General features: G+C 46.1%; 1 protein-coding gene across 7 annotated transcripts; it reads left to right on the plus strand.

Annotated features, from left to right (window-relative positions):
- Positions 1 to 1,862: 1,862 nt before the first annotated feature.
- On the plus strand, positions 1,863 to 25,725 carry LOC137434152 (arginine and glutamate-rich protein 1-A). 7 transcript variants are annotated; one of them, XR_013624379.1, is made up of 5 exons: positions 1,863 to 2,425; positions 5,373 to 5,598; positions 10,557 to 10,693; positions 11,566 to 11,649; positions 24,146 to 25,725. XR_013624379.1 is itself a non-coding variant. In XM_068126883.2 (4 exons), exons 1-4 carry the CDS (start codon positions 2,088 to 2,090, stop codon positions 24,305 to 24,307), a joined length of 810 nt encoding a protein of 269 aa, XP_067982984.1. In that variant the 5' UTR covers positions 1,870 to 2,087; the 3' UTR covers positions 24,308 to 25,725. The 7 variants fall into 7 exon arrangements, 2 of the variants coding, with proteins under 2 accessions (XP_067982984.1, XP_067982976.1); XR_010985803.2 differs by having other exon boundaries at positions 1,887 to 2,425; positions 5,370 to 5,598; XR_013624378.1 differs by having other exon boundaries at positions 1,887 to 2,425; positions 10,557 to 10,705.
- The last annotated feature ends 810 nt before the right edge of the window (positions 25,726 to 26,535 follow it).

Raw genomic sequence — 26,535 nt, forward strand, 5'->3', positions numbered from 1 at the left:
GGGTGACGTCGCGCGGGCCGAAAGTGCGTATGGCCGAACCATTAGCAGCGACGAAAGAGGGGCCGCAAACGGCGTCCCGCCTGTCCTGCTCGGAGGCGGGTATGACGCTCAGTTGGGCGCCGGTGTCACAAAGGAAACGCCGCCCGGACGCTTTGTCCCGAATAAAAAGCAAGTTGCCCGAGTGGCCGGCGCTCATGGCTGGGAATGAACGCCGGCCCGGCCGTTTCCCGACTTGCCGAAAGTGCACGGGGGTCGGCACGTCCGAGCCTTGTGTCCGAACCTGGCGTGGTAATAACACCACGCCTGGTCAGATGGAGGCCCCGGCCGTCGTGTCGGAAGCGGTCGGCGCGGCGTGGCAGCCGCCAGTTGCACCGGCAGTTCGGCCTCCAACCGCGCAGGGCGCTCGGGCGTCGCCTCGGATGGCGGCAGGCTCTAGGTAGCCGTGCCGATGTGTTGTTCCGCCGAGGAGATCTTATCGGCTTCCCTGGCGAGGGCGCGGGGATCGGTGATCGACGTGCCAGCCAGGGCGAGGCGTACCGGGTGAGGCAGCTGGCGAAGGAACAGCTCGCGGAACAGAAAATCCGGAGAGTGCTCACCGAGCAACGAGAGCATATAGTCCATGCGCTCGGACGGGCGCGTGTCGCCGAGCTCGGGCAGGTCGAGCAGGCGCCGTGCGCGTGCCGCCGGTGAAAGGGCGAAAGCGTCGAGGAGGAGCATCTTCAGCGCGTCATACTTGTCAGCAGCCGGCGGGTGCTCGAGGAGGCTCAGGGCGCGGGCCGCGGTGGCGGAACCGAGCGCTGCCATGACGTGGTAGAAGCGGGTGTCGTCCGCGGTGATGCCTCGCAGGGCGAACTGGGAGTCCGCCTGGGCGAACCAAACAGCCGCGTGAGCCTCCCAGAAGGTAGGCAGTTTAAGAGTCACTGCCGTGTCCATGTCGGTAGGTCACCAGTGAAGGAGCTGCGCTCCAACGCGAGTCGAAAGAATTGACGCGACCAAAGACGGAATTCGTCCGAGTTGCTTTATTGAAACAAAACAGCTCAGGTATTCTCACAAGCCCGTTTATCGGGCAGCAATATATATACACATTTATGCCGGGGCGTTTGTCCGGGAAAACCGAGACCGGGCATGCCCGGGTGTCAAGGGCGAGTCCTGGAAAGGCGAGTCTGGACATGCCCGGGCGTCCTGGACGCGGCCTGGCAAGTCGAGGCTGGGCATGCCCGGGCGCTCTGGGCGAGCCCTGGAAAGGCCAGAGCGGGCATGCCCGGACGCTCTGGGCGAGCCCTGGAAAGGCGAGAGCGGGCATGCCTGGACGCTCTGGGCGAGCCCTGGAAAGGCGAGAGCGGGCATGCCCGAACGCTCTGGGCGAGCCCTGGAAAGGCGAGTCTGGACATGCCCGGGCATCCTGGACGCGGCCTGGCAAGTCGAGGCTGGGCGTGCCCGGGCGCTCTGGGCGAGCCCTGGAAAGGCGAGAGCGGGCATGCCCGGGAAAGACGAGTCCGGGCATGCCCAGGAGAGGTGCGTCTGGGCCCGTCCGGACGAGTCCGGCATGGCGATCGCGCCCTGGCCGCGTCCTGGCAGGTGCAAGGCGATTGTGTACATTCAGCGGGAACCGCTACATATATATATATATATATATATATATATATATATATATATATATATATATATATATATATATAAATAATATAATATATATATATACAGTATATATAATCAGGAAGTAGTGTATATCTCTGCGGCTTAATCTATATTCTGGCACGTCCAGTTTTTCTATCGTTTCCTATTTTCTGTGGGTGTCAATGTCGGTCCGTTGGATTGAATGATGCAAAAAAATTTAAAACAACAACAACAACAACGACGTTACGGAACGGAGATAGCTTGCGCGCAATGCATGATGGTAGTTTCTCGCCGCCATCTTGGGTTCGTCAATTGGTATAATTCCAGCGTCGTGTGTTGCTGAGAACACAATACGATAAACATTAACTGAGTGTGAGTCCGGCTGCTGCTTCTCTTCAGAGTTTTCGAAATTGTTTTGCGCTGCGACGTTTTGGGCTTGTACATAAAAGGCGTTTTATTGGAGAAAGAGCATGGGGCGATCACGCAGCCACAGCTCCTCTCACTCCAGAAGACACCAGAGCAAGCACAGCAAACGGCGATCCCACTCCAAGGAGAGAGAGCGGGACCGTGAACATGCGAGGGAACGAGAGAGGGAGCCGAGGGTCCAAAAGCATACGAGGGAGAGACCAGCGCGACGAAGGACGCGCTCACCCCGAAGCCGCTCTCCGCACTCCCCTCGGGTCTCTCCTCGTTCCCCAGAGAGGGTCGACCAGTTTGGCCGCTCGCTGGGTCGCCGAGGTGTGCAGGACGAGAGAACACGTCGGGAAGAGGAGGAGAGGCAGCTGGAGATGGAGAAACAACGACAAATGTCAGTGAGATTCCTGGCACTGCTCCCCATGTACATGTCCACACGGTTAATTTAATCGTTCCTTGTAGTTTTCCTATTTTTTAAAAATCCTTTCCTGATACGAGTTATAGTAACATATCCACTCGCAATGCAAATAGTCATCCTGTCAATCACGCCAAGTTCGACGCCAAATCTTGTCGCTTCTTCTTCTTCTTCTCTATACCCCCCAGAATCTTGTCGAAATTAAATAAATATATCTGCGAGCATAATTCCATAACCGGAGCCATTTAAATCTGCCTGGCTCATCATAAACCCTAAAACATTCCTGCCGAAGTAATATTGGCATTTTCTGATCCATAGAAATACTGTACATCAAAATGCAATTGTTCTCAGAAAGAATCCACGAGATGCCATCAAATTGTGACCTTCTCCTTCCCCTTCTTCTTCTTCTTCTTCAAGTGCTCGTAATCTCAATAAGAAGCTTCAAACAAGCAAAGCCGTAAGATAAGAGCTGTTTCGCTTTCCAATGGTGGGAATGCTGTCGGTATGCAAAGTACCAACTCCAAGAAACCGTTGCATGGCGTTTACGGAAGAGTTCATCAGAATACTTTGTGGAATTTGTCACCGAGATGTGTGATAAACCCCAAACATATTGATCACATTAATGGACGAGATAAACAGGTTACTCAAAGTGTGCAATTGTTATGATATGTAATGACGTCACTACTACGCCATTTAATCACTACAGTACAGTGTTGCTCATCCCATACATGCTACATACAATTCTTCTTTGGGCTGTCATGAGACTCTATAGATGTACGCACGATCATGTGAGCTCTCCAGCCTGGGTTCGAATCCCGACCCAGCTATAAACCGCCATCCTGGTGTTTCACAGGCAGGGTGATTCATCAATGTGTGTGCCGTCCCTCGGATGGACATCAAAATGGGCATCTCGTCTGCTGGCATTAGTTGGTGGACGTTAAAGACCCACGGTGTCCTTCGTTAAGAGTGGGTGAGCTATCGCCGGCATCCTGAACAAATTTTAGAAATCCTTGCCCAAACTGAAGGGGGTGTTGGTGTTGTATGATCTGTATAGCAGCAGAAATGATGTAAATCGGCAGCAATTGGCTGCACAGCAGAGGAAAACATGAAATGGGGGTATATTTTAAACTGCAGATCGACTGGTTGTAAAACTTGTGCAGAAACAAATCAGATTATGTAGAAAGTAATATGGACTTTCTCATTTGGATTAACAGAACAAAAAAAAAGTAACTGACATTAATTAACAGGTGTTACCAGGTTAAACAAAAGAAAAGACAATGGAAGTTAGAGAAAAATAAGTTTATCTGCTCCCTATTTCCCTCCCCCAGCGTCTCTGTCCCCTCCCCCCCCCACCCCCCCCACCCCCCCACTACCTCTGTCTCCACCCCTTCCCCAGCCTCTGGCCTCCTCCCTCCTCCACCCCCAAGCTCTATCCTCCACCCAAACCTCTGTCCCCCTTCCCCCAACCGTTGTCCCCCAACCTCTGTCCCCCTCCCACCTTCTCTGTCCCCTCCCTCCTCCCATCTACCTCCACTCCCCCCAGCCCCTGTCCCTTCGCCATGTATGACCCCCCCTCTTCCCCAGCCTCTGCTCCTCTGCTTCTTCCTCTTCTTCCTCTTCTCCCTTTCGCACCTTTGCCCTAAACCGCTTGGCTGTCCATCCCCCCACCAGCCTTTGTCCCCAAGCCCCCCCCCCCACCTTTGCCCCACCTCTACCCCCCAACTTTGCCTCCTCACATCACCTCTGTCTCCATGCCTCAGCATCCCGCCTCTGTTGCCCTCCCTCCTTGCCTCTGTCGCACTCTCCCACGCCCCTATCCCCTGCCACTGCCCCCAACGTCCCCCCAACATCCCCCATTTGTCCTCCCAACACACAGCTACTACAGTCGCCCCACCCACCTCTCTCACCCCCCGCCTCCCGCCACCTTCCCCCACCCCCACACCACCTCTTTCCCCCTCCATCTTTGCCTCTTCCCCCTCTCTCTCACACCTTTCCCGTCTCCTTCGCCTCTGACCGCCGATGCCCCCCCCCCCCCTCCCTGCCTCGCGTGTTTTACCATTCCCCCCACCCTTTCACCTGTCCCATATGCTACCAGTTGTTAGTACATAATATTAATCTCTTATTCTCTCATGAATTTCTCTTCCTTTCTTTCAATACTTGTATACCATGTCAGTTATTTCTTGATCTTTTCAAAACAAAAAAATATATTCCTCTTTATTCGCAAATGCAATGCCCCGCAATTTCAAATTGTTTTAAGATTATCATGTATTCAGTGCTTTGTTTTTGTTTTCTTTCATTTTCTGAAAAAGCAGATGGGGCATGACAGAATTCTGTTGTGGACCCAACATGTACTAGACGTTTTGGTGTTTAAAAGGTCGAAACCTCGATGAGACACGGTACCCAGCTGATGACAAAGTCTGCCTTACCTTTTTACCACTCTGTCTCTCTGCCTACCTATTCCTTGTATGTTTATCTTTTTGTGTCATTTATAGTGTTTACATAGTTTTCTTGTCCATATGTGTCCATTCTATTGACTACATTCTATCAATATAAATCACTTCATCTCAACAACTCTGTCCCTAAATAATACTGTATCACCCATGTAGCCCCATCAATTTATATTGATTTAGGATGTATAGGTTGATTATTGGTGTGTTTGTATGATGCTTTGTGTCTGTCTGCACATTATATATATTTCAAACAATCGTTCTTCAATGAAGTACAATGGAGGCTAAAGTAATTCTCCAGATCTCTACTGCATGTCTTTTTCAATTTTTCTTTACTCGTGCTTTAATTTTGAAATTTCATTTGAGGTATACATGATATCTTCTGCAATTTGATCATCGACATCTTGCTCGCGAGGAACACTTCGTTTGACTAATATACCTTTTTTATTCTTATTGCTACCCTCTTCCTGGTCAAGCAGTCGCCAACAGGAGATGGAAGAGCGACTCATAGCCGAGGAAACGGCGCGCCGAGTAGAGGAACTTGTAGCTCAGCGAGTCGAGGAGGAGCTTGAGAAGAGGCGGGAGGAGATAGAGCGGGAGGTCCTGCGACGTGTGCAAGATGCCAAACGTGTTATGGAGAAGCAAATGCTTGAAGAGATGGAAAGGCAAAGGCAACAGGAAATTGCTGCACAACGAGCGAGAGAGGTAAACATGTCGTTCTCGAGCAAGAAAGGGGAGAGACGATGGAAGCTAGTGGGGATTTGAAGAGGGTAGGCCACGCCAATAATCCATCTGTGCATAATGTTCAGATAACGACCAATTTTTAAATGTAATAAGCATTGATTTGTCCTAAACCTCCAAATGCACTCTATTGAGGCAGTGTTTTGATAGTGAGGCCATTAAGCATTCATGCATTGATGGGTCAAAGAAAGCTCCAGGAATCTCAAAAGATAAATATTTTTAGCAAATGTAATCTAATGGTTATTTCAAACTGTTAATGGCAATTGGTTTTCCCTCTTGAATGAAGAATCTGGAGACTGTAAAACAATACATTTAGCATTTTCTTTAAGCACACCGCTCATTTGGGTTTACATTGCCCAGTTTCCTTCTAAGATGTATCTTTTTAGGACTTTTGATTTCATTTATGCAAAATTTATTTTTTGTTCCCTTTTGCTTGTTAAAAAATGTAATCCATTGCTTCCTAATTAAAATGCTGAACATTCCGTTCGGTACAGTCATATTACTTAACACATTGTTCTGTAATTGTAAACAATCGTTTAGTGTATCGGAAACACCACGATTGGCCAACCTTAAAATCCCCAATGTGAAATTGGCTGTGTAACGACCGTCGCACACTAGCCGACACAACGCAAAAAAGATTGTCGGCGATAGCTCAGTGTTACATGATACCTTCAGTTTTTTTGGTGACAGTTTTTCATAATCGTGTAATGTGCAGCAGTTGACTGTCATCGTCAACCAGCTATCCCCACAATTTTTGAAAGAAAACGGGGGATATTGAAATCGGCTCCATCTGCCTGCCTGTCTGTCTGTCTCTCTGTCCCATCCATTGCACTATCTCTCCTAAACGATTGTGCAAAGTTATGATCACTGCATGGCATGAATGTGCAAGAGCAGTACCATTTTTGGCCCAGCTCCCATTTTAGCCTGGTGTTGGCTTAGCGGTTAGGGTGCCGGCTTGGGATCCGTGGATCCTGGGTTCGAATCCCGGTCGATCGCTGAATTAACGCCGGGGGGGTTGACTCAGGCTGTCATCCTTCCGAGGTCGGCAAATTGAGTACCAGCTTGCTGGGATGAATGATCACGGTGTGTACCCCGGTTTAGAATAGGTACACCGTATCCCTGCGCATCGTAAGAGCGTGACCAAGGGTTGGCATCAGGAAGGGCATCCGGCCATAAAAACATTGCCTCAAACAGGGAACCATGATTGTCATGGGGCCCGCAAGGCTAACCCCCGCTCTAGCGGGGAAAATGGCCTTAAAACGATCATTCATTCCTTCATTCTCCTCCCCCCTTCCCCTCTCCCACCCCACACCTCCCCTCACCTCTTTGGGGTGGGGTCAAAGGTGAAATACCAAAAAATGCAATTATGGGCATATTTCAAAACATTTTAAATGAAAATTTGTATATGCAATCAACATTTGGGGACACATGAAATATTTAACGATTTTTTGGATTTGACCCCCAGTTCATGTCCCAGGGAGTGGGGACTTCGGGTCACAGAGGCCAAAACGGGGAAAAAAATTTTTTAACTCAAAATTAGATATTGGCTTTTTTCTCATGGAACTTTTTGACATCTTTCAATTTTTCTTTAGCGTGGGGATTTGCGATGGCATGCCATCAGCTTCGCTCTAGTTATCATTTTGTTTCCCAAAAATAGTGTCGTCGACTATCTCGTCGTGTGAGTCAAGTGTGTGGCAGTCTCCGACAAAACACGATTGTTCAGGATTCGTTGTTGACAATGTTGGTGCGTTGCATCGGCGAACACCGGCTAATGTGTGGCGGCCTTTACTCTTGGGTTTTCTCTTGTCGCATACGAGATCAGACACTGGGAAGTTCCGGTATGGCTATATTATCGAGTGTGTGATAAATTCCAGTATTTTATGAAATCTCACACCGTAAACCCGCCATGGGTAGCAGTCAGTGTACATGAACATAGACTTGACCAGTTTTAATCACAGCCTCCTGACTAAGCCTCTAATCCATCACATCTGCTAAAAACAGCAACAGTTTAAATACTGGTTTTTACCGCAGTTAATTTTGTTCTTTCATTCAGATATCCATGGAATTATTTACTTTTCAAACATTGTAAACTACAGTTTGTTCCAAAGAAGTTGGTGAAATAACGTCGTAGAGCAGTTGTGGTGATTTAGCTTGGCTCATCAACATCTTTTCAACAAATCGTGCACAACGACAACTGATGGTGAAATCAAAATGGCGGCTTCGGGTTGTATTCCAATATGGTGAATGGTAGGTACAGTGATTTCTTTTTATGAAAGCAAGTAAAAAGGTGAGTGTGGATTTCTAAAACCCAGCATTAAAAAATATAATTGAACACTCGGCACAGGGCCCGCATTAGTTTAAACCCTTGCGGTTACATAATGAATGCTGAATCTCCTCCCCCTCCTTTCCCCAGCACTATAACATTTGTCCAACCACCCACTCTCTGTGCATTACATAATATATGGACAACCTCTTAGCTAAGTTTTTCTGTGTGGTGGCCAAATAAGTTTTGTTTGATTGGAAGCAACAAGCACAGCTGACGTTCCCACAGCTTGTTATCGTCTGTGCTTTGACGAGCTTTTTCTGATTAAGTTGTGAGTTTTAATTACTCGATTTTGTTTTGTCATTTAGGGAGGCTTTTGTCTTTCAAAAATTCCTGTAGCTTTCTCCATGGCTTACTGCACAGTTCAACATCGTCTCTCCCCTCATAGGCCCCGATAAGCTCAAATTCACTGACCGTGGGCAAACATTCGGCCCTTTGCTTTCCTTTTGCAGATCTGTTGATGGAGACGGTCCATATTGAGATTTTTTTTTAAACTTCTAACGGTTCTGGTTTTGTCCAGCAGCTTGCTTCACCTCTTTTCACCTCTTGCTATAATCCTTTTTACTCCTTCCAACCCAAATTCACTTTGTTGTTATTTCGTTACATTTCCTTGCATTGTGGCAATTCCACCCCCTTCACTTTGTCGCTTTCTTACTTTCCCACTCTTACTTTGCCAACTCCTTCCTCACTCAAACTTACCATCTTCTTCCTTCCCCCTTCCTGCTGATTTTTATTTTTTTATTTTTTGGCCTCTTCTCTTCCTCACTCCTCCATCACCAGCATTTCTGCTTTTCCGATTCCTTATCCTTATGCCCACTTTTCTATACTGCTCACTTTGCAACCTCTTTTCGTTTGTTCCCTGCCCCCTTTTTGCTCCTCCTCTCCTCTCATCACCCCACCCCCAGTAACCCCCACTACTCCCACCTTCTTTCCCACTTAAATTCTCCATATTTCTCTCCTCTTCCTTTCTATTTTTTCCTTCCGACTTGTTCTAAAGTAGCTCACAGGCCAGATTTCTGAATACTTGTTTATTACTAACCGCCTCTCCATAAACACCGAGAAAGCAATTTTCCCGCACATATGATTGCCACTCTCTTTACGTCAATGCTTCCGGGGCACTCGTTGCCAACCATAGGAGCACCAACAGCCTGCCCACGAGAGGGTCTTCCTCCAATTGGGGGACAAATCCATGTCCGCTATTACCAACACCACTGGGGACGTAGCGAAACAATTACATTAATGAACAGGATTACAAGTAAATAAATTGATATATGTGGGAAAATTACATGCCCAGACGATGAATCGAACCCAGGTCCTCTGGTGTGTAATTTTCCCACATATATCAATTTAATTATTTATGATCCTGTTAGGTAAGGTAATAAATGAATATAATTAACAAATAAATCACCATGCCCTTTAAATTAAAAATCTTCACAAGAAAACATCTCAAAATGCAAAGCCCGTCCACGCCTGCTTTGTACTAAACTTGACGAAAACGACAGTTACAAATAAATTGTACATTTTTATTCATTTGTGTTGTCCATATTCTCTTGATAAAGGTTTGTTGAAGATTTGATGACAAAAGCTGTGTGTGTTTTGTGTGTTGTGTGTTGTGTGTGGTGTGTGGTGTGTGTCTCCCCCATAACAACAAAACCATGAAGCCTAGCGGCCCAAAACTTTGCTTCCATGCTGCAAAGGGAACTGCAAAGGAGTTGCATGAATGTAAACTGGGTGTTTGGGTAAATTTAAATACCCATTTCGAATATAATTTAGTGGGTGCTCATCATTAAAAAAAAAAGAAGAAAAAAAAAAGCCTTACCAAGACGGTGGCGCGCAATCTTGGTCAGCCCTCTATTACCTCACATCGATCTTTATAGTCATGACTTTGTCTTCGCATTTTGACCCAATTTTAAATTATCTTCTCCATGTTATTATAATCAAGGTTTGTTGAAAATTTGATGACAAAAGCTCAAATGGTAAAAACAAGTTATGGCCTGGACAGACAGACAGACAGACAGACACACGCACGCACTCGCTCATATGATTGCAAAGCCAGTGGGTGGAGGAGGGGCGGTCTGATAAACATTAGCGTTTTGGTACAGATGGCAATCTTCAGACAAGGCTCTGATTTCTCTTGTGAGAAAAGCAGACCATGATATGCATGGTGCTATAATTGGTTTTGCTGATGATCATGCCCTAATCCCAAATTTTTTTTTTTTTTTTTTTGCTGAAACCCAACAGGAATGACATTTTAAAATAGGGATCGTCGTTTCCTTTTTTTCTTCTTCTTCTTTTGTTAACAGACATCACTCAACAAACCTTTTAACCATTGCTTTCTTCATCTTTCACCTTATAAGTTGCATGTTTGTCTCCCTTTACTCTTTTGCCTCAATCAGTTATTCACGCTTACTTTTTATTTCATTTCATCTTTTTGAACCTTGCTCCTTTGCTTTGTCCCTCCCTTCATTTCCTGTTTTAGTGTCATCTGTCCTGTTTTGCACAGTCCTGAACCCCTCCCCCCCATCTCCCATCCCCATCCGACTCCTACCCTGTAACTCACCTCTCCTGCTTGCTGGCCTGGCCGGTGGGTTCAAATCAGGGTGGACGGACAGAAGAGGAATCCAGGCCCAAGGTTCAGCCTCATGCTGGGCTTTGCCAGGAGGCTGGCAGGACGACGTGCTGGGCTTAGCCCAAGGCTGTGTCACCAGTTGGCTCAGTTGGCCAGCGGGTGTGTAGGTATTACCGTAGGTATTACTCTGATATTTATTTTATATTTTACACTTGGTTGTCAACTGTGCCATACTAGTGTTGTGTTGTTTGTGATTAGTTTTCCTGTATTTCTCTGTCCTTTCTCCTTGTCCTAATTTCTCCCCTGCCCCTCACTTTTCCCACAACTTTATTCCAACTACCCCCAATCCCACCTTCAATTTCCCACAACTTTATTCTCACAGATGTTATTTCTCTGTTACCCCAACTCATTCTTTCGCACTTCTTTTCTCTCTATTATCCCTCACTCATTGATGTTTTCCTTGACATTTCCTTTTCTCATTGCTTCCTTATTATATGTTGAAACTCTCTTATCTGTAATCCTTTAATTTCTTTCTGCTATATTTCTGTCATGTCCCTGCCTTTTTATACTCTTCTTTCTACCTTGTTTCCCTGCAATGTGCAACCACCACTTCTTCCTTATCCTAACTATTCGGAGAAAAAAAAACTTTACGAAATGAGAGCTTTGCTTCTCGTCGGGACCAGTTGCTCAACTGCAGGTTCACGAATAGAATGGAAGATCTCTATTTTGGTTGTACTTTAGTGGACTTTGCCCATCATTTTGTTAATCTTGCTTTCTTTCATATTTTTGACTGCTCTTTGTTATTTTCTTTCTTAAAGCACGTTTAACTGTTTATATGCAGTACAAATAATTTGCAAAGTCTTTCAGGGGAGGCTGGTGGGGTTGGTAAGGGAGTAAACCTACTTAGAGTTGCCTTGTCTTCCCAAAACTAGTATTCCTTGTTAAATTAGATTTGGCTGTCAGATTTATTGGAGGAATTCGGTCAGGCAAAACCGGCTACCCGTCATCCCACTCACGCCCCTGTTTCTCCCCTTGGCAGGAAGAAGAGCGGAAAAAGCGTGAGGAACTTGAAAGGATTCTTGAAGAAAACAACAAAAAAATTGCGGAGGCTCAGGCCAAACTGGTGGGTCCAATTTTATTGCTACTTTTTCTTCCTTTGGTGGTTTTGTTTTGCATTTTATTTTATTTTTTTACGGTGCAGCCTGTGGGGCAATGCATTTATGCAATGAACAGCGTTTGTCTGTACATTATTTGATAACTGGTATCGCCACCCGGGTCATATTATCCTTTTCAACCAAAGTATCAAACGATCAACTATGCCATTGTTAAACTATCGGTCTTGATTCTTTTTTTTTCATTGATCCACAAAGCAAAATAACTTCCTACCATGTTTATCACAAATCATTCTCTACCCTACTTCACCATTTTAAAATTGTCAGTGGACCACTTTGTTTATGTTTAAAACGTTTTTCTGTTTGTACAGTCGATAAAATTATGTATGAAGAATGTTTCGAGTGCAAACTCTGAACTCGCAAAACGGTTTCTGTTTAAACTCGTGTTACCTTATTTTTACTAGTATTTCCCAAACTCACCAACCTCAGTCTTTAATGCATGTTTATTCTTTTTTTATTATGAGGTCTTGCCACCATTGTGCCCATTTATCTGCATTTGCCAAAGTGTGCTTGTATCTATTTAAGCAAGCAAGCTGAGACAAACCAATATTTCATTGCAGAGTTTGTTATAAATACAAAGTATACTGCAGATGTATGTGCTGTGGGGACAATGGACCTCACCTCATATATGTCATGCAGTGTTTATTTATGGAATCCTGTAGGCCATGGGCTGCTTGCCTCTATTATTCAGTTTTATGGCCATGATCGAGGAACTACTCCAATTTTGGATATATTCTGGCTGAATAGTTGCTGAATCTGTAATGACTTGTTGTAACTTCGAGAATACAACAAAACAACATGCATTTTAAGGCCATTTTCCTTGCTAGAGCAGGGGTTAGCCTTGCGGTCCCAGTGACGATCTTCTCCATTTTGCCCTATTTTCTGCATCTCCCCTTGTTAACCCCCTTGCCCACATTTCTTCTTCCACCATCTTTAGCCAAGTCTTTCTCGGTCTTCCCCATCCTCTACTTCCTTCTACATTCATTTCCATCACTCTTCTCAACCAGTCACTTTCATCCTTCCTCAACACATGACCAAACCATCTCAAACTGTTTCTCTTCACAGCATCAATCACAGGCTCTATTCCCATCATCTTCCGCAATTCATCATTTGTCTTCCTCTCTCTCAATGATACTCCGCACATCCACTGAACCATTCGCATTTCCACCCTTTCCAGCCTTCGTTGCTGCTCTACGTTCATTACCCATGTCTCGCTCCCATAAATCATAACACTTCTCACACATGCAGCATACACCTTTCCCTTCAGCTTCAACGACACTCCCCTCCTCATCAGCACGCCACTCAGTTCCCGAAACTTCTTCCATGCACATCTCACTCCAGCAACCGTTGCCGAGTCTGATCCACCTTCTCCATTCAGTACGTCTCCGAGGTAGCAAAATGTTTTCACACCTTCCAGCTTCACGCCGTCTCCAAGATCCAACTCAACATTTCCTCCATCTGCAGCTGCCTCTGTGCAAACAACAACAACAACAACAACATGCATTTTAAGGCCATTTTCCCTGCTAGAGCGGGGGTTAGCCTTGCGGTCCCCATGACAATCTTCTCCATCTTGCCCTATTTTCTGCATCTCTCCTTGTTGACCCCGTGCCCGCATTTCTTTTCTTTTTTTTCTTTTTTTTGGTATACCGAATCGAGGCTCATGAAAGAGCTAACATTTATCAAACAAACAAGCAAACGAAGTATATAAAAAGGGGAGCGGTCGACAAGATGGGGAGAGAAGGGGAAGCACATAAACACAACATTTGAGAGCAGGGACATCGGGAGATGTGTGGGAGGGAGAGGGCCTGGGGGGAGGAAGGATAGGTATAAAACGCAAGGACACCAAGGACTTCCAGGAAAGAAGTCAAAAGTCACCTCAAAAAAGTGGATTTGGGGTGAAATTAGCGGGGGTAGAAAAGATCAAAGTTTTGGATTGGGGAAGATAAGAGATGGTGGTGAACAGCCGTTTTAAAGACCTGGAGGGAGGAGTGGGATTGAAGAGAGTGAGGGAGTTTGTTCCAGAGGCGGGAGAAAAGAGGAATGAAGGCGTGAAGGTGAGCAGAGAGTCTTGATTTTGGCAGTTTAACCATAAGAGGGTTGCAGGCAGATCTTGTGTGACCTGTACGAATATTTGGGGGACAGAGCCCAGAGAGAGCTGGGGGAGCAAGGCCGGAGAGGAGTCTGTAGAAGACGGAAAGACCACCAACCTGCCTGCGGTGAGTAAGTGAAAGGCCCTCGGCGATAGCGTCATCGCGGGAGATTCCAATGATTCTGAACGCTTTGGTTTCAACAGCGTGAAGACGAGCTAGGTGTGAGGCAGGAGCACCAGCCCAGAGGGGAGAGCAGTACTCCATTAAGCTGCGGATGAAAGCCTTGTATGTGGTGAGGAGCTCAGGTGTGCCAAGGAAGGACTTCGCACGACGGAGGATGCCCAGTCGGCGACTGGCTTTGGAGGCCAGCTTGGAAATGTGGTTTTCCCAGGAAAGATCATGGCAGATGGTGAGACCCAAAAGCTTGAGTGACAGAACTTCTTGGAGAGGATTATTCAGAAAGTAGATGGGAGGGTTGTCCAGTCGTTCTTTTCGGAGAGACATCGTAAGAGTTCTTCCACCATCTTTAGCCAAGTCTTTCTCGGTCTTCCCCGTCCTCTACTTCCTTCTACATTAATTTCCATCACTCTTCTCAACCAGTCACTTTCATCCTTCCTCAACACATGACCAAACCATCTCAACCTGTTCCTCTTCACAGCATTAATCACAGGCTCTATTCCCATCATTTTTCGCAATTCATAATTTGTCTTCCTCTCTCTCAACGACACAACGCACATCCATCGAACCATTCGCATTTCCACCCTTTCCAACCTTCGTTGCTGCTCTACGTTCATCACCCATGCCTCGCTCCCATAAATCATACACTTCTCACACATGCAGCATACACCTTTCCCTTCAGCTTCAACGACACTCCCCTCCTCATCAGCACACCACTCAGTTCCCGAAACCTCTTCCATGCACTTCTCACTCGAGCAACCGTTGCCGAGTCTGATCCACCTTCTCCATTCAGCATGTCTCCGAGGTAGCAAAATGTTTTCACACCTTCCAGCTTCACGCCGTCTCCAAGATCCAACTCAACATTTCCTCCATGTGCAGCTCCCTCTGTGCACACCTTACATTTGAATGTAGCTGCCACACTGGTTAATGACCCTCTCAGACCACTACATTTTTGATGAACCCACTCAGCGCACATTGTACATTGATTGGAGTTCACTCCGACACCATTCCTGCACACAGCACAGGGCCACTTCCCAGTTCTTTCCACCTCACCACATGCTTTACCACTTGCCATCACCTTCGTCTTTCCGATATTCACCTTCAGACCTTTTGTCTCCATACATTCCTTCCACTTGTTCATCTTTTCCTTCAGTCCATCCATACTTTCCGCAATCAACACCAGATCATCTGCATACAACAACTCCGATGGTAAACCCTCCTTTACGTTCTGAGCCAGCACCTCCATCACAGCTACAAATAGTAGTGGACTTAGTACCGACCCCTGATGCACTCCCACCTTCACCTCAAACTCACCACTGTTCCCGTCTTTCGTCCTTACAGCTGTGCGCGCTCTTTTGTACATTGCCATCACTACTCTCATCAACCATTCCTCCACTCCTAACTTCCTCATTGCCCATGTCAATACTTTGCGTGGAACCCTATCGAATGCTTTCTCCAGATCAACAACAACAAACAACAACATGCATTTTAAAGGCCATTTTCCCTACTAGAGCGGGGGTTAGCCTTGCGGTCCCCATGACAATCTTCTCCATTTTGCCCTATTTTCTGCATCTCTCCTTGTTAACCCCCTTGCCCGCATTTCTTCTTCCACCATCTTTAGCCAAGTCTTTCCCCGGTCTTCCCCGTCCTCTACTTCCTTCTACATTCATTTCCATCACTCTTCTCAACCAGTCACTTTCATCCTTCCTCAACACATGACCAAACCATCTCAACCTGTTCCTCTTCACAGCATCAATCACAGGCTCTATTCCAATCATCTTTCGCAATTCATCATTTGTCTTCCTCTCTCTCAACGATACTCCGCACATCCGTCGAACCATTCGCATTTCTAGCCTTTCCAACCTTCGTTGCTGCTCTACGTTCATTACCCATGTCTCGCTCCCATAAATCATAACACTTCTCACACATGCAGCAAACACCTTTCCCTTCAGCTTCAACGACACTCCTCTCCAGATCAACAAACCCAAGAAACAACTTCTTCCTCTTCTCCATGTACTTCTCCTGCAACTGCCTCACAATAAAAAGCACGTCTGTCGTTCCTCTCCTGGCATAAATCCAAACTGCATTTAGTCAATCTTCACTTTCTTCCTTATCCTCCTCTCCAACACCCTTTCGAATACCTTCATTCCATGCTCCAATAACTTTATCGCTCGGTACGAGCCACGCTCCAGAGGATCACCTTTCCCCTTGTATAGAGGGACGAGGGTACTTAGTTCCCAATCCACTGGAATGCGGCCTTCTTTCACCGCCAGATTACAGATCTCTGTCATTCTCTTCACACCCCAACTTCCTGCTGCCTTCAACATATCTCCCACAACTCCCGTCGGCCCTCCCGCTTTTCTACTCTTCATTGCTTTTATCGCTTCCTCAACTTCCTTCTCAGTTATCTTCTCTGCCGGTCCTAAAACTGGGTTACTCTCTATGTTGCCATCCCATTCATTCTCTGTATTCAACAGCATTTCCATATATCTCTTCCATCTTCCTTTAATCCCATCTGGGTCCACAACGATTTGTCCCACTTCATCCTTCAAGCAACTCACCCCCATCACATCACACCTCTCTTTCGCTATCTGCTTTGCAATCCTGAATACTGCGCTCTGACCCTCTTCCGAATCCAAGCGTTCTCCGAACATTTTCCTACATGCCTCCTGCGCCTTTGCTGCCTCTTTCTTTGCAGCCTTCTTGGCTGCCTTATAACTTTCATGCTCTGCTGTTTCTGCTCCCGTACCCTTCGCCTTCTGCCACTCCTCGAACTTCTTCCTCTTTCCAACTTCATCATCCCACCACCATGTTTCTCAGTGCCTCGGTGGGTGGTCCTTTTGTCCATCCACATACCTCACCAACGGCTCCCAACAGACTAGCTTTCATTGACATCCAACCACTTTCAAGCTCAACCACATCAGCCTCTACCCTACTCAGCCTCTCTTTTAATGCCTCCCTTACTGCCACCTCTTTCAACCTCCACACCTTCATTCTCGGTTGGTACTTCACTCGTCGAGCTCTCCTCGCACCTTTCACCCTTATGTCACAGACAACCAAGTGGTGCTGTGAAACAGCCTCCTCCCCCGGGCTCACCTTTGTGTCCCGGAGGTGCCCCCTATCTCGCCTACGCACCATCAGGTTGTCGACGGTTGTCATCGACCCACCTGACGTGTATGTAACAAGCTTATTGTCCTCTTTCTGGAACTGAGTATTACAAATCAACAAATCAGCTCCATCAGCAAACTCCAAAATCCTTTCACCTTCTCCATTTCTCACACCATATCCATAACCCCCATGAACTCCCTCAAAACCATCCATACTCCTTCCCACATGTCCATTTCGGTCTCCTCCTACCACAACAACTTCCTCATCTTTCACGTTTTCCATCAGCTTCTCTATCGCACACCAGAACTTGTCCTTCTCTTCATCGCTCCGACCAACCTGCGGAGCATATCCCGAGATGATGTTCACCAAGAGCTTTCCAATCATCATTTTCACCATCATCAACCTATCACTCACTCTCGTCACACTCACCACACTGTCTACAAACTCCTCAGAAAACAGGACACCAACACCATTCACACCCTCCAGGCACCCTTGCCACACAAACTTGTATTTCTGTCCCTGCCTACCCTTCACCATTCTCACACCACTTCCCTTCCATCTCGTCTCTTGCACACAACATATGTCCACTCTTCTTCTGACCAATACTTCCACCACTTCTCCTGATCTCCCTGTCATTGTTCCTACATTCCATGTCCCAAACCTCAGAAACCAATATCCACTTCGGGCTGTACCCTGCCCATATGTAGTTGTAATTGTCATGGTTCTCTTTTTGAGGCAATGTTTTTTTATGGCCGGATGCCCTTCCTGACGCCAACCCTCTTCGTCGTCTCTTACGACACGCAGGGATACGGTGTACCTATTCTAATCCAGGGTACATACTGGGAAACGTTTAAAACATGGAAATTCTGGGGAGGGTGGGGTGGGGGGGATCACGGCTGCGGGGGCCCGGTCAGCACCACACCACGTTTGCCCAGTCAGCACCACACCACGTTTGCCCGGTCAGCACCACGGCGGCCCGTTCGGTCAGCACCACGGCGGCCCGTTCGTTCAGCACCACACCACGTTTGCCCGGTCAGCACCACGGTGGCCCGGTCAGCACCACACCCTTGGAAAGGACTTCGATGCTGACGCTGCTTCCAATGGCGTACGTCACAGCGAGGATCGTTACCTTTCCATCCAGTGGATCTATTCCTGGGGTCGGGGAAGGTCGAGTTTCACGCATCGCTGCAGTCGTGAAGCTCAATGTGGAATATGATGTGAGCAAGACGCAAATATCGCACTTACTTGTTCAAAGACAAAATGTCGATTCAAATCGAGTCACTTCGAGCCTCTGACACGGAGACGTCAAAAGAAATGACGCGACGTCGGCAGAACGCACAACATTCGAACTAGCAAGTTTCGTTACCACGTTAATGGCGGACTCTTCCTCTTCCTCCAGAATCGTTACACGACGCGTGTGTTCCTCAGATTCCTGCTCAGTTCCCGCAGTTCCTTCAGTAGTGGACTCTTCCTCTTCCTCCAGAATCCTTACACGACATGCGTGTTCCTCAGATTCCTGTTCTCTCAGCTCTCACAGTCGCTTGAAAAGCGGACTCTCAGCCTCTGCCTCTGTGCACACCTTGCATTTGAAAGTAGCTGCCACACTGGTTAATGACACTCTCAGACCACTACATTTTTGATGAACCCACTCAGCGCACATTGTACATTGAATGGATTTCACAACGACACCTTTCCTGCACACAGCACACGGCCACTTCCCAGTTCTTTCCACCTCACCACATGCTTTTCCACTTGCCATCACCTTCGTCTTTCCGATATTCACCTTCAGACCTTTTGTCTCCATACATTCCTTCCACTTGTTCATCTTTTCCTTCAGTCCATCCATACTTTCTGCAATCAACACCAGATCATCTGCATACAACAACTCCCACGGTAAACCCTCCACCACGTTCTGAGCCAGCACCTCCATCGCAGCTACAAATAGTAGTGGACGTCGTACCGACCCCTGATGCACTCCCACCTTCACCTCAAACTCACCACTGTTCCCATCCTTCGTCCTTACAGCTGTGCGCGCTCTTTTGTACATTGCCATCACAACTCTGATCAACATTCCTCCACTCCTAACTTCCTCAATGCCCATGTCACTACTTCGCGTGGAACCCTATCGAATGCTTTCTCCAGATCAACAAACCCAAGAAACAACTTCTTCCTCTTCTCCATGTACTACTCCTGCAACTGCCTTACAATAAAAAGCGTGTCTGTCGTTCCTCTTCCTGGCATAAATCCAAACTGCATTTTGTCATTATTCACTTACTTCCTTATCCTCCTCTCCAACACCCTTTCCAATACCTTCATTCCATGCTCCAATAACTTTATTGCTCGATAAGAGCCACAGTCCAGAGGGTCACCTTTCCCCTTGTATAGAGGGACGAGGGTACTCAGTTCCCAATCCACTGGAATGCGGCCTTCTTTCACCACCAGATTACAGATCTCTGTCATTCTCTTCACACCCCAACTTCCTGCTGCCTTCAACATTTCTCCCACAACTCCCGTCGGCCCTCCCGCTTTTCTACTCTTCATTGCTTTTATCGCTTGGGTGTTGTGCTAGCGGCTAGGGTGCCGGCTTAGGATCCTAGGATCCTGGGTTCGAATCTCGGTCGATCGCCGAATTAATGCCAGGGGGGTTGACTCAGCCTGTCATCCTTCCGAGGTCGGCTAATTGAGTACCAGTTCACTGGTAATTCCCTGTTTGTCGTTAAAGGCGGCAAAAAGGGTTGGCGTCAGGAAGGGCATCCGGCCGTAAAACATTGCTTCAAAAAGGGGACCAAAAAACAACAACTACCACGGTCCCCGAAAAGGCCAACCCCCGCTTTGCGGGGAAAAATGGCCTCTAAACGGTGGTTTTATTGCTTTTATCGCTTCCTCAACTTCCTTCTCAGTTATCTTCTCTGCCGGTCCTAAAACTGGGTTACTCTCAATGTTGCCATCCCATTCATTCTCTGCATTCAACAGCATTTCCATATATCTCTTCCATCTTCCTTTAATTCCATCTGGGTCCCCAACGATTTGTCCCACTTCATCCTTCAAGCAACTCACCCCCATCACATCACACCTCTCTTTCGCTATCTGCTTTGCAATCCTGAATACCGCTCTCTGACCCTCTTCCAAATCCAAGCGTTCTCCGAACATTTTCCTACATGCCTCCTGCGCCTTTGCTACCTCTTTCTTTGCAGCCTTCTTGGCTGCCTTATAACTTTCATGTTCTGCTTTTTCTGCCCCCGTACCTTTCGCCTTCTGCCACTCCTTGAACTTCTTCCTCTTCTCGTCAATCCTCTTTCCAACTTCATCCCACCACCATGTTTCCGAGTGCCTCGGTGATCCTTTTGTCAATCCACATACCTCACCAACGGCTCCCAACAGACTATCTTTCATTGACATCCAACCACTTTCAAGCTCAACCACATCATCCTCTACCCTATTCAGCCTCTCTTTTAATGCCTCCCTTACTGTCACCTCTTTCAACCTCCACACCTTCATTCTCGGTTCGTACTTCACCCGCCGAGCTCTCCTCGCACCTTTCACCCTTATGTCGCAGACAACCAAGTGGTGCTGTGAAACAGCCTCCTCCCCCGGGATCACCTTTGTGTCCCGGAGGTGCCCCCTATCTCGCCTACGCACCATCAGGTAGTCAACGGTTGTCGTCGACCCACCTGACGTGTATGTAACAAGCTTATTGTCCTCTTTCTGGAACTGAGTATTACAAATCAACAAATCAGCTCCATCAGCAAACTCCAAAATCCTTTCACCTTCTCCATTTCTCACACCATATCCGTAACCCCCATGAATTCCCTCAAAACCATCCATACTCCTTCCCACATGTCCATTTATGTCTCCTCCTACCACAACAACTTCCTCATCTTTCACATTTTCCATCAGCTTCTCTATTGCACACCAGAACTTGTCCTTCTCTTCATCGCTCCGACCAACCTGCGGAGCATATCCCGAGATGACGTTCACCAAGCGCGTTCCAATCATCATTTTCACCATCATCAACCTATCACTCACTCTAGTCACACTCACCACACTGTCTACAAACTCCTCAGAAAACAGGACACCAACGCCATGCACGCCCTCCGGGCACCCTTGCCACACAAACGTGTATTTCTGTCCCTGCCTACCCTTCACCATTCTCACACCACTTCCCTTCCATCTTGTCTCTTGCACACAACATATGTCCACTCTTCTTCTGACCAATACTTCCACCACTTCTCCTGATCTCCCTGTCATTGTCCCTACATTCCATGTCCCAAACCTCAGAAACCGATCTCCACTTCGGGCATCAGACGTTTTGTCGTCATAAATGGAGTGATTTCCACCCTTGCTTTGATCGGCTTCCCCACCTTGAGTTTTGACGAGAGGGAGTGGGGTCCCCCATGGGGTACTTCAGGCTGTACCCTGCCCATATGTAGTTGTAATTGTCATGGTTCTCTTTTTGAGGCAATGTTTTTCTGGCCGGATGCCCTTCCTGACGCCAACCATTTTAGTCGCCTCTTACGACACGCAGGGATACGGTGTACCTATTCTAAACCGGGGTACATACCGAGAATCCTGCAGTATTTTTGTAGACCACTTTGAACAGGGCTGTTGGAGTCCAAAAAGCACGTTTTTGGCATTTTGTTCATTTTTGTGAATTTGCTGTTCCATAATTTCAACTCTTACCACAAAGAAACTCATTCAGGACACAGACCCGAGTACTTAGTTCCAGTAGATGTAGTTTCTTGATGCTGACACGATTAGCGGCTGAGATTTAAGGAATTTTAAAATGGTGATTTTCTTTAATTGGTTTCGTGTTTCATTGCATTTTAGCAGAATTATCAAAGCTGCCACTCCACGAATTTTGTTCCTCCAGATGTGAAACTTCAGCATCTTGGAGACATAAACATCTAGTTCATGTATATGGGATTTCACACACCTACAACCGCTTGCTACAAAGTTATAGACTCCCAAAGTAGGGTTAGATGAATGAGTAGCATGCACTCTAAAAGGGGGTGTTGTGCCTTTAACTTTTACACTGTACCATCTTGAATGACCAGGTGGCTGACGTCTTCTGCAGTGAATTAAGATAAAAGGCAAATACATTGCCCGTTTCTCCACCACTTTTCAGGAAACTATTAGGCTTATGGGGGCAGGCATATAAAGGCTGCTCCACACAGGTTGGCTTCAGCAGATGCTTCAAATCATGGGGCACTAGTTTCATGTTTCATTTTCCATAATGTTGAGTGTATATTAGTGCTGGGCCGATTCGGAAATTTCACTATAACCGATTAGAAAAAAAAACATCTGCCGATTATCCTGCCGATTCCTATTGTAAAATGCCGTGATGGACGTATTGACGGTATTGACTGGTTGTGAGTCGATACATTTGAAATCCCTTCTCGAATCGATTGGTTAATAGAACAGCACAACATTACATTATTTTTAAAATGACCAATGTGGTAATCTTCATTCTGATGAAGCAGCACTTCCATGAAAGGATGGAAGTGTGCTCATTCAATAAGTTATTGACGAATATAAAATGAAGTGTTTCCTGCTTGTCTGGTCGTGTGAAAAGCATGTTTTATTCAAAATATGAAAATGCAGTACAGGTAATCCCTGGGTTACAAAGGGATTCCGTTCCAAGCAATTAACCATTAATTAAATAAATCGAGCGCCTGTTCATGCAGTTATAAATTGTGTTATCAGCGCACGAGTGGGGCTACTCACCTGGTGATTTCACAAGGTTAGCGTGAGAAGAACCAAAACGAGGAAAATTCAGCATCCATGGAACTTATGCGACAAGGTAGCGTGCCAGCACCACTCAACATGGAGATCTTTATGGTCCCATTCAAAGAACAAATTGAGTTGAGGAGAGAAAGAATCAGTGGGAAATGCAAGTGATGGGCACTAGAAAGGACGCAATGAGTGGGAAAATCAACCCGGGAGATGGGCGAAGCGATGGGCAAGGAAAGGGCGGCTTTTCTGGAAGAGGTAAGGGGGTGTAGTATCGGTGTCCGGAAAGAGTTGGAAAGCGATGCCAGACTGATGGGAGAGGTGGAGAACGTGAAGGAGGTGGTGGATGGACTCAGGAATGGGGTGGACTTCCGGTAGGACAGAATGAATTAAACTAAACACATTCAGGAAAATACTGATGTAATAAAATGATTTTAAAAATATCCAGAAGTAAACCAAGGGGGAACTGGGAGCTGTAAAGAGGGAGTGTAGAACATGGCATGATGAGGTGACAAACACGATGAAAGAGATGGGCGAAGTAATGGGAGTAAAGGAACGGGCGATGAGTGAACACACAAACATGATGGAACGTAAAATGGAAACGGTTAAGGTAGCCTTATAGGGGGAACTTGTAGGGGCGCATCGGGGAATAACGAGGGTAACAGGAGGTGGAATAGGGTTAAAACTAATTAATCAAAATTAAGGAGGAATAAATGGAGCTCCATGGATGTTTGGTTTCGTGTTCTGTGAACACCATATGCCTTGAGATCACGTGAGATCTCGCAAGAGCACGCCACAGCATATGGTCTGACGAATGGAGCCAAAATCTTACAAACTGCATGTGAAGTGTGCCCCATTTTGGTTGGGGGGGGGCGGTAAGCGTGGGGGGGGGGGCAGGGGCAGAATACTGTCAGTCCACCTTTGAAATGTGAAATCATTTGAAATGCAAATCAGAATGGCACTATTTAGTGCGCATAATCTCACGAGCCAATTCTGAACAAAAATAACATTGGTAACTGAACATTATGGCCCACTGCTATTATGACCCATATACCCATATCATCCATGCACCCTATTATGTCACATATATTGCCATTATCTGTAGCTTTATTGATTAATTACGAGGAATTACTTTGTGTGGATGCTGATTTGAGATATCAGATAATCATCTTGCAAGTGTAAATTCAAGCTTATTTTAAAATACATTGAACATGCAATAAAGAACATTGAAAGACCCCCCTCCCCACTCCCCCCCACTTTTCCCCCTTAAAATTATTTCCAAATTATGTGAAGATCTTACCCATAACAAAAATTTGTCTTTTACACTATCTCCTTCCTGCAGGCGGAGGAACAGTTGCGTATCGTGGAGGAGCAAAGAAAGATCCACGAGGAGCGAATGAAACTTGAAAAGGAAAAGGAGAAGCAGAAAAAGGAGGAACAAAAGCTGATACTGGGCAAAGGCAACACCAGGCCAAAGCTCTCATTTGCATTGAAATCCAGTTGAAGCCAATGACTCCTCAACCAGCACAGTGAAGAGGGGAGCTCTGTAATGTACTACTTAGCTCACTTCCCCTCCATTTCCATACTTCCTCACTATCCCTCTGTTTGAGTGATGTGTAATGATATTTGATGAAGAAATGGAGAGAGGCTCTTAAGGGGGAAAGTGTACAAGGTCATGGTGCGTGCTCATTACGAGATGCATGATTTGGCATCTGCTATAGCCCAAGGGATTCAACTCCAATTATATTCCATGAAGCCAACGAAAGTCGTTCCTGGTTGAAATTCTCTCCTTGCCCTCCCATTTAATTGGCAACAACGCATGTTTGGGTGCCATAACTGGTCATCTATTTATCAAAATGAGAAGTAGCTGACATCGAGCCAAACATTATTGCTTTCATTCAACATTGCACTTGCAGATCGTGACAGGTGATTATTTGCTGCCTTTGCTGATGGTGAACCATGCGGTTGAGATGGATTACTGTCATAAAAGGGTGTGCTGTATTTTACACTATTTGGGCATTTGGGCTGTCCACACCTTTTTTCTATTATTATTAAAAAAATTTTAGTCATTTTTTTTCCACTTTTGTTCGAAATGATAAAATTAACAATTTGATTAATATCCTCCATGAGCCTGCTCCATTGACGCATTGGACAAAAAGTTTCTTTTTGCAAACCCAAGTGAAATTTAGTCCTTTTTAAATTTGCTTTTTAGAGATGTCCATGGCATCCTTTCTAATACCATCGCCTGTTTGACAAACCTCACCATATTGTTGTTCCAATTTAAAGCCAACTGGTCATTCTGTATTCTTGCTCAAGCGGTAACCTCAAAGCCCTTTCTTTTTGCTCACCACAGTCACTTCAGTGATTTTATCCAAACGGGCTGACCCATGTTTTGGGGGAGGCTGGTTGGAGGGAAGGGGGGAGGTAGGGAGAGGGGGGGGGGGGGGAATTGCACAACACCAATATAAACATTTTGGTGGCATGCAGGAATTAAAACCATTGTAATCGCATATTTGTATGTCAGGCTGCAACATTGCAAGAAGCCATTGTCCATTTTTTTTGAAGACAAAAAATTTTCACTCAATTTTGTTTTGTAACTGGTATTTCCTACCCCTTCCCCCCAACCCACCCCTACCTTGGACACGCCCTGTTTATTTACAGTGGGATTTTGTGACAGGGAGAGGGTAAACATGAGCTGAGGGTTTTGTTGTTGTTGAGACGGTCATTTACTTTGTGATGAGAGAATGAAGAGGCAAGGGATAGATAGAGTACAACTGGAATTTGTGGACCTAGTAGCCATGTGACGTTTCTTGTAAAGGAAAGGTAAGTGTTTTTATGTAGGAGCATCACATGGCCCAATGTCTCTCTCCATTGCTCTTTCCCTCCATTGCAATCCTTTACAAATAAAGTACACTTATAGTTTCTTCTGCACTCGTTTCTTCTTTCATTATGGTTGTTGGCTTCTAGATTATTTGAGACTGGTAGGAAATAAAGAAAAAATGGCATTGCTTTTGTCGAATAAAGGCTGTGATCGTTTTTTGGTCATTCAATACTATTGTATTGTTTTCCAAAACTTCCGCAGATATTGATGAAAAACAAAAATGATCGCGCACTGGTCACAACCTGCGACAATATCCAGTAACAGGCCGATTGGAAAACGTGCCGATTGAGAAACACGCATTTAAAGCACTCTTAAAATATTAACAGCACAATTGGGAAACACATTTAGTGCGATATTAAAAGATTAACTCGACACCTTTTATCCATGTCACCCTCCCCACGGTTATATCAGAACGAGCTGATTCGTTACACCGTCATGGATTGTTTAATTCCAACATGGGGCCGTTCAAAAAATGACAAAACCCTATTTTAAAAAAAAGTAATTTGGGTAATGTAACGCTTGATTATCGTGCGTGCTGACGGTCTTGATTAAACCTTACTATAATTTGACATTGGATTTTTTTGGCTCCCTCCGTGAATAACACTCGACCCAAAGAAAGCCAATGGAAATCTGACATAACATAAACCCGGGCAGTGTGTAATCAGCAGTGGCCTTCAGGGCTAATATGTTAGGCCCACCAGAAAACCAAGATGGTGGCCATATTTTGTCTCGATGGTAAGGTGGGTGGTGTCAAGTGACAGATGTGGGTGTGGTCCAGCCGCTGTCCGGCCAATGCACATTTCAAAAGTCGACCCCCAACGACAGCAACGCAAAGCTCTTGTGTACCTGCG

The sequence above is a fragment of the Myxine glutinosa genome, chromosome 1, assembly GCF_964187855.1.
Source record: "Myxine glutinosa chromosome 1, kmMyxGlut1.1, whole genome shotgun sequence".
In the NCBI taxonomy this organism is placed as follows: domain Eukaryota; kingdom Metazoa; phylum Chordata; class Myxini; order Myxiniformes; family Myxinidae; genus Myxine; species Myxine glutinosa.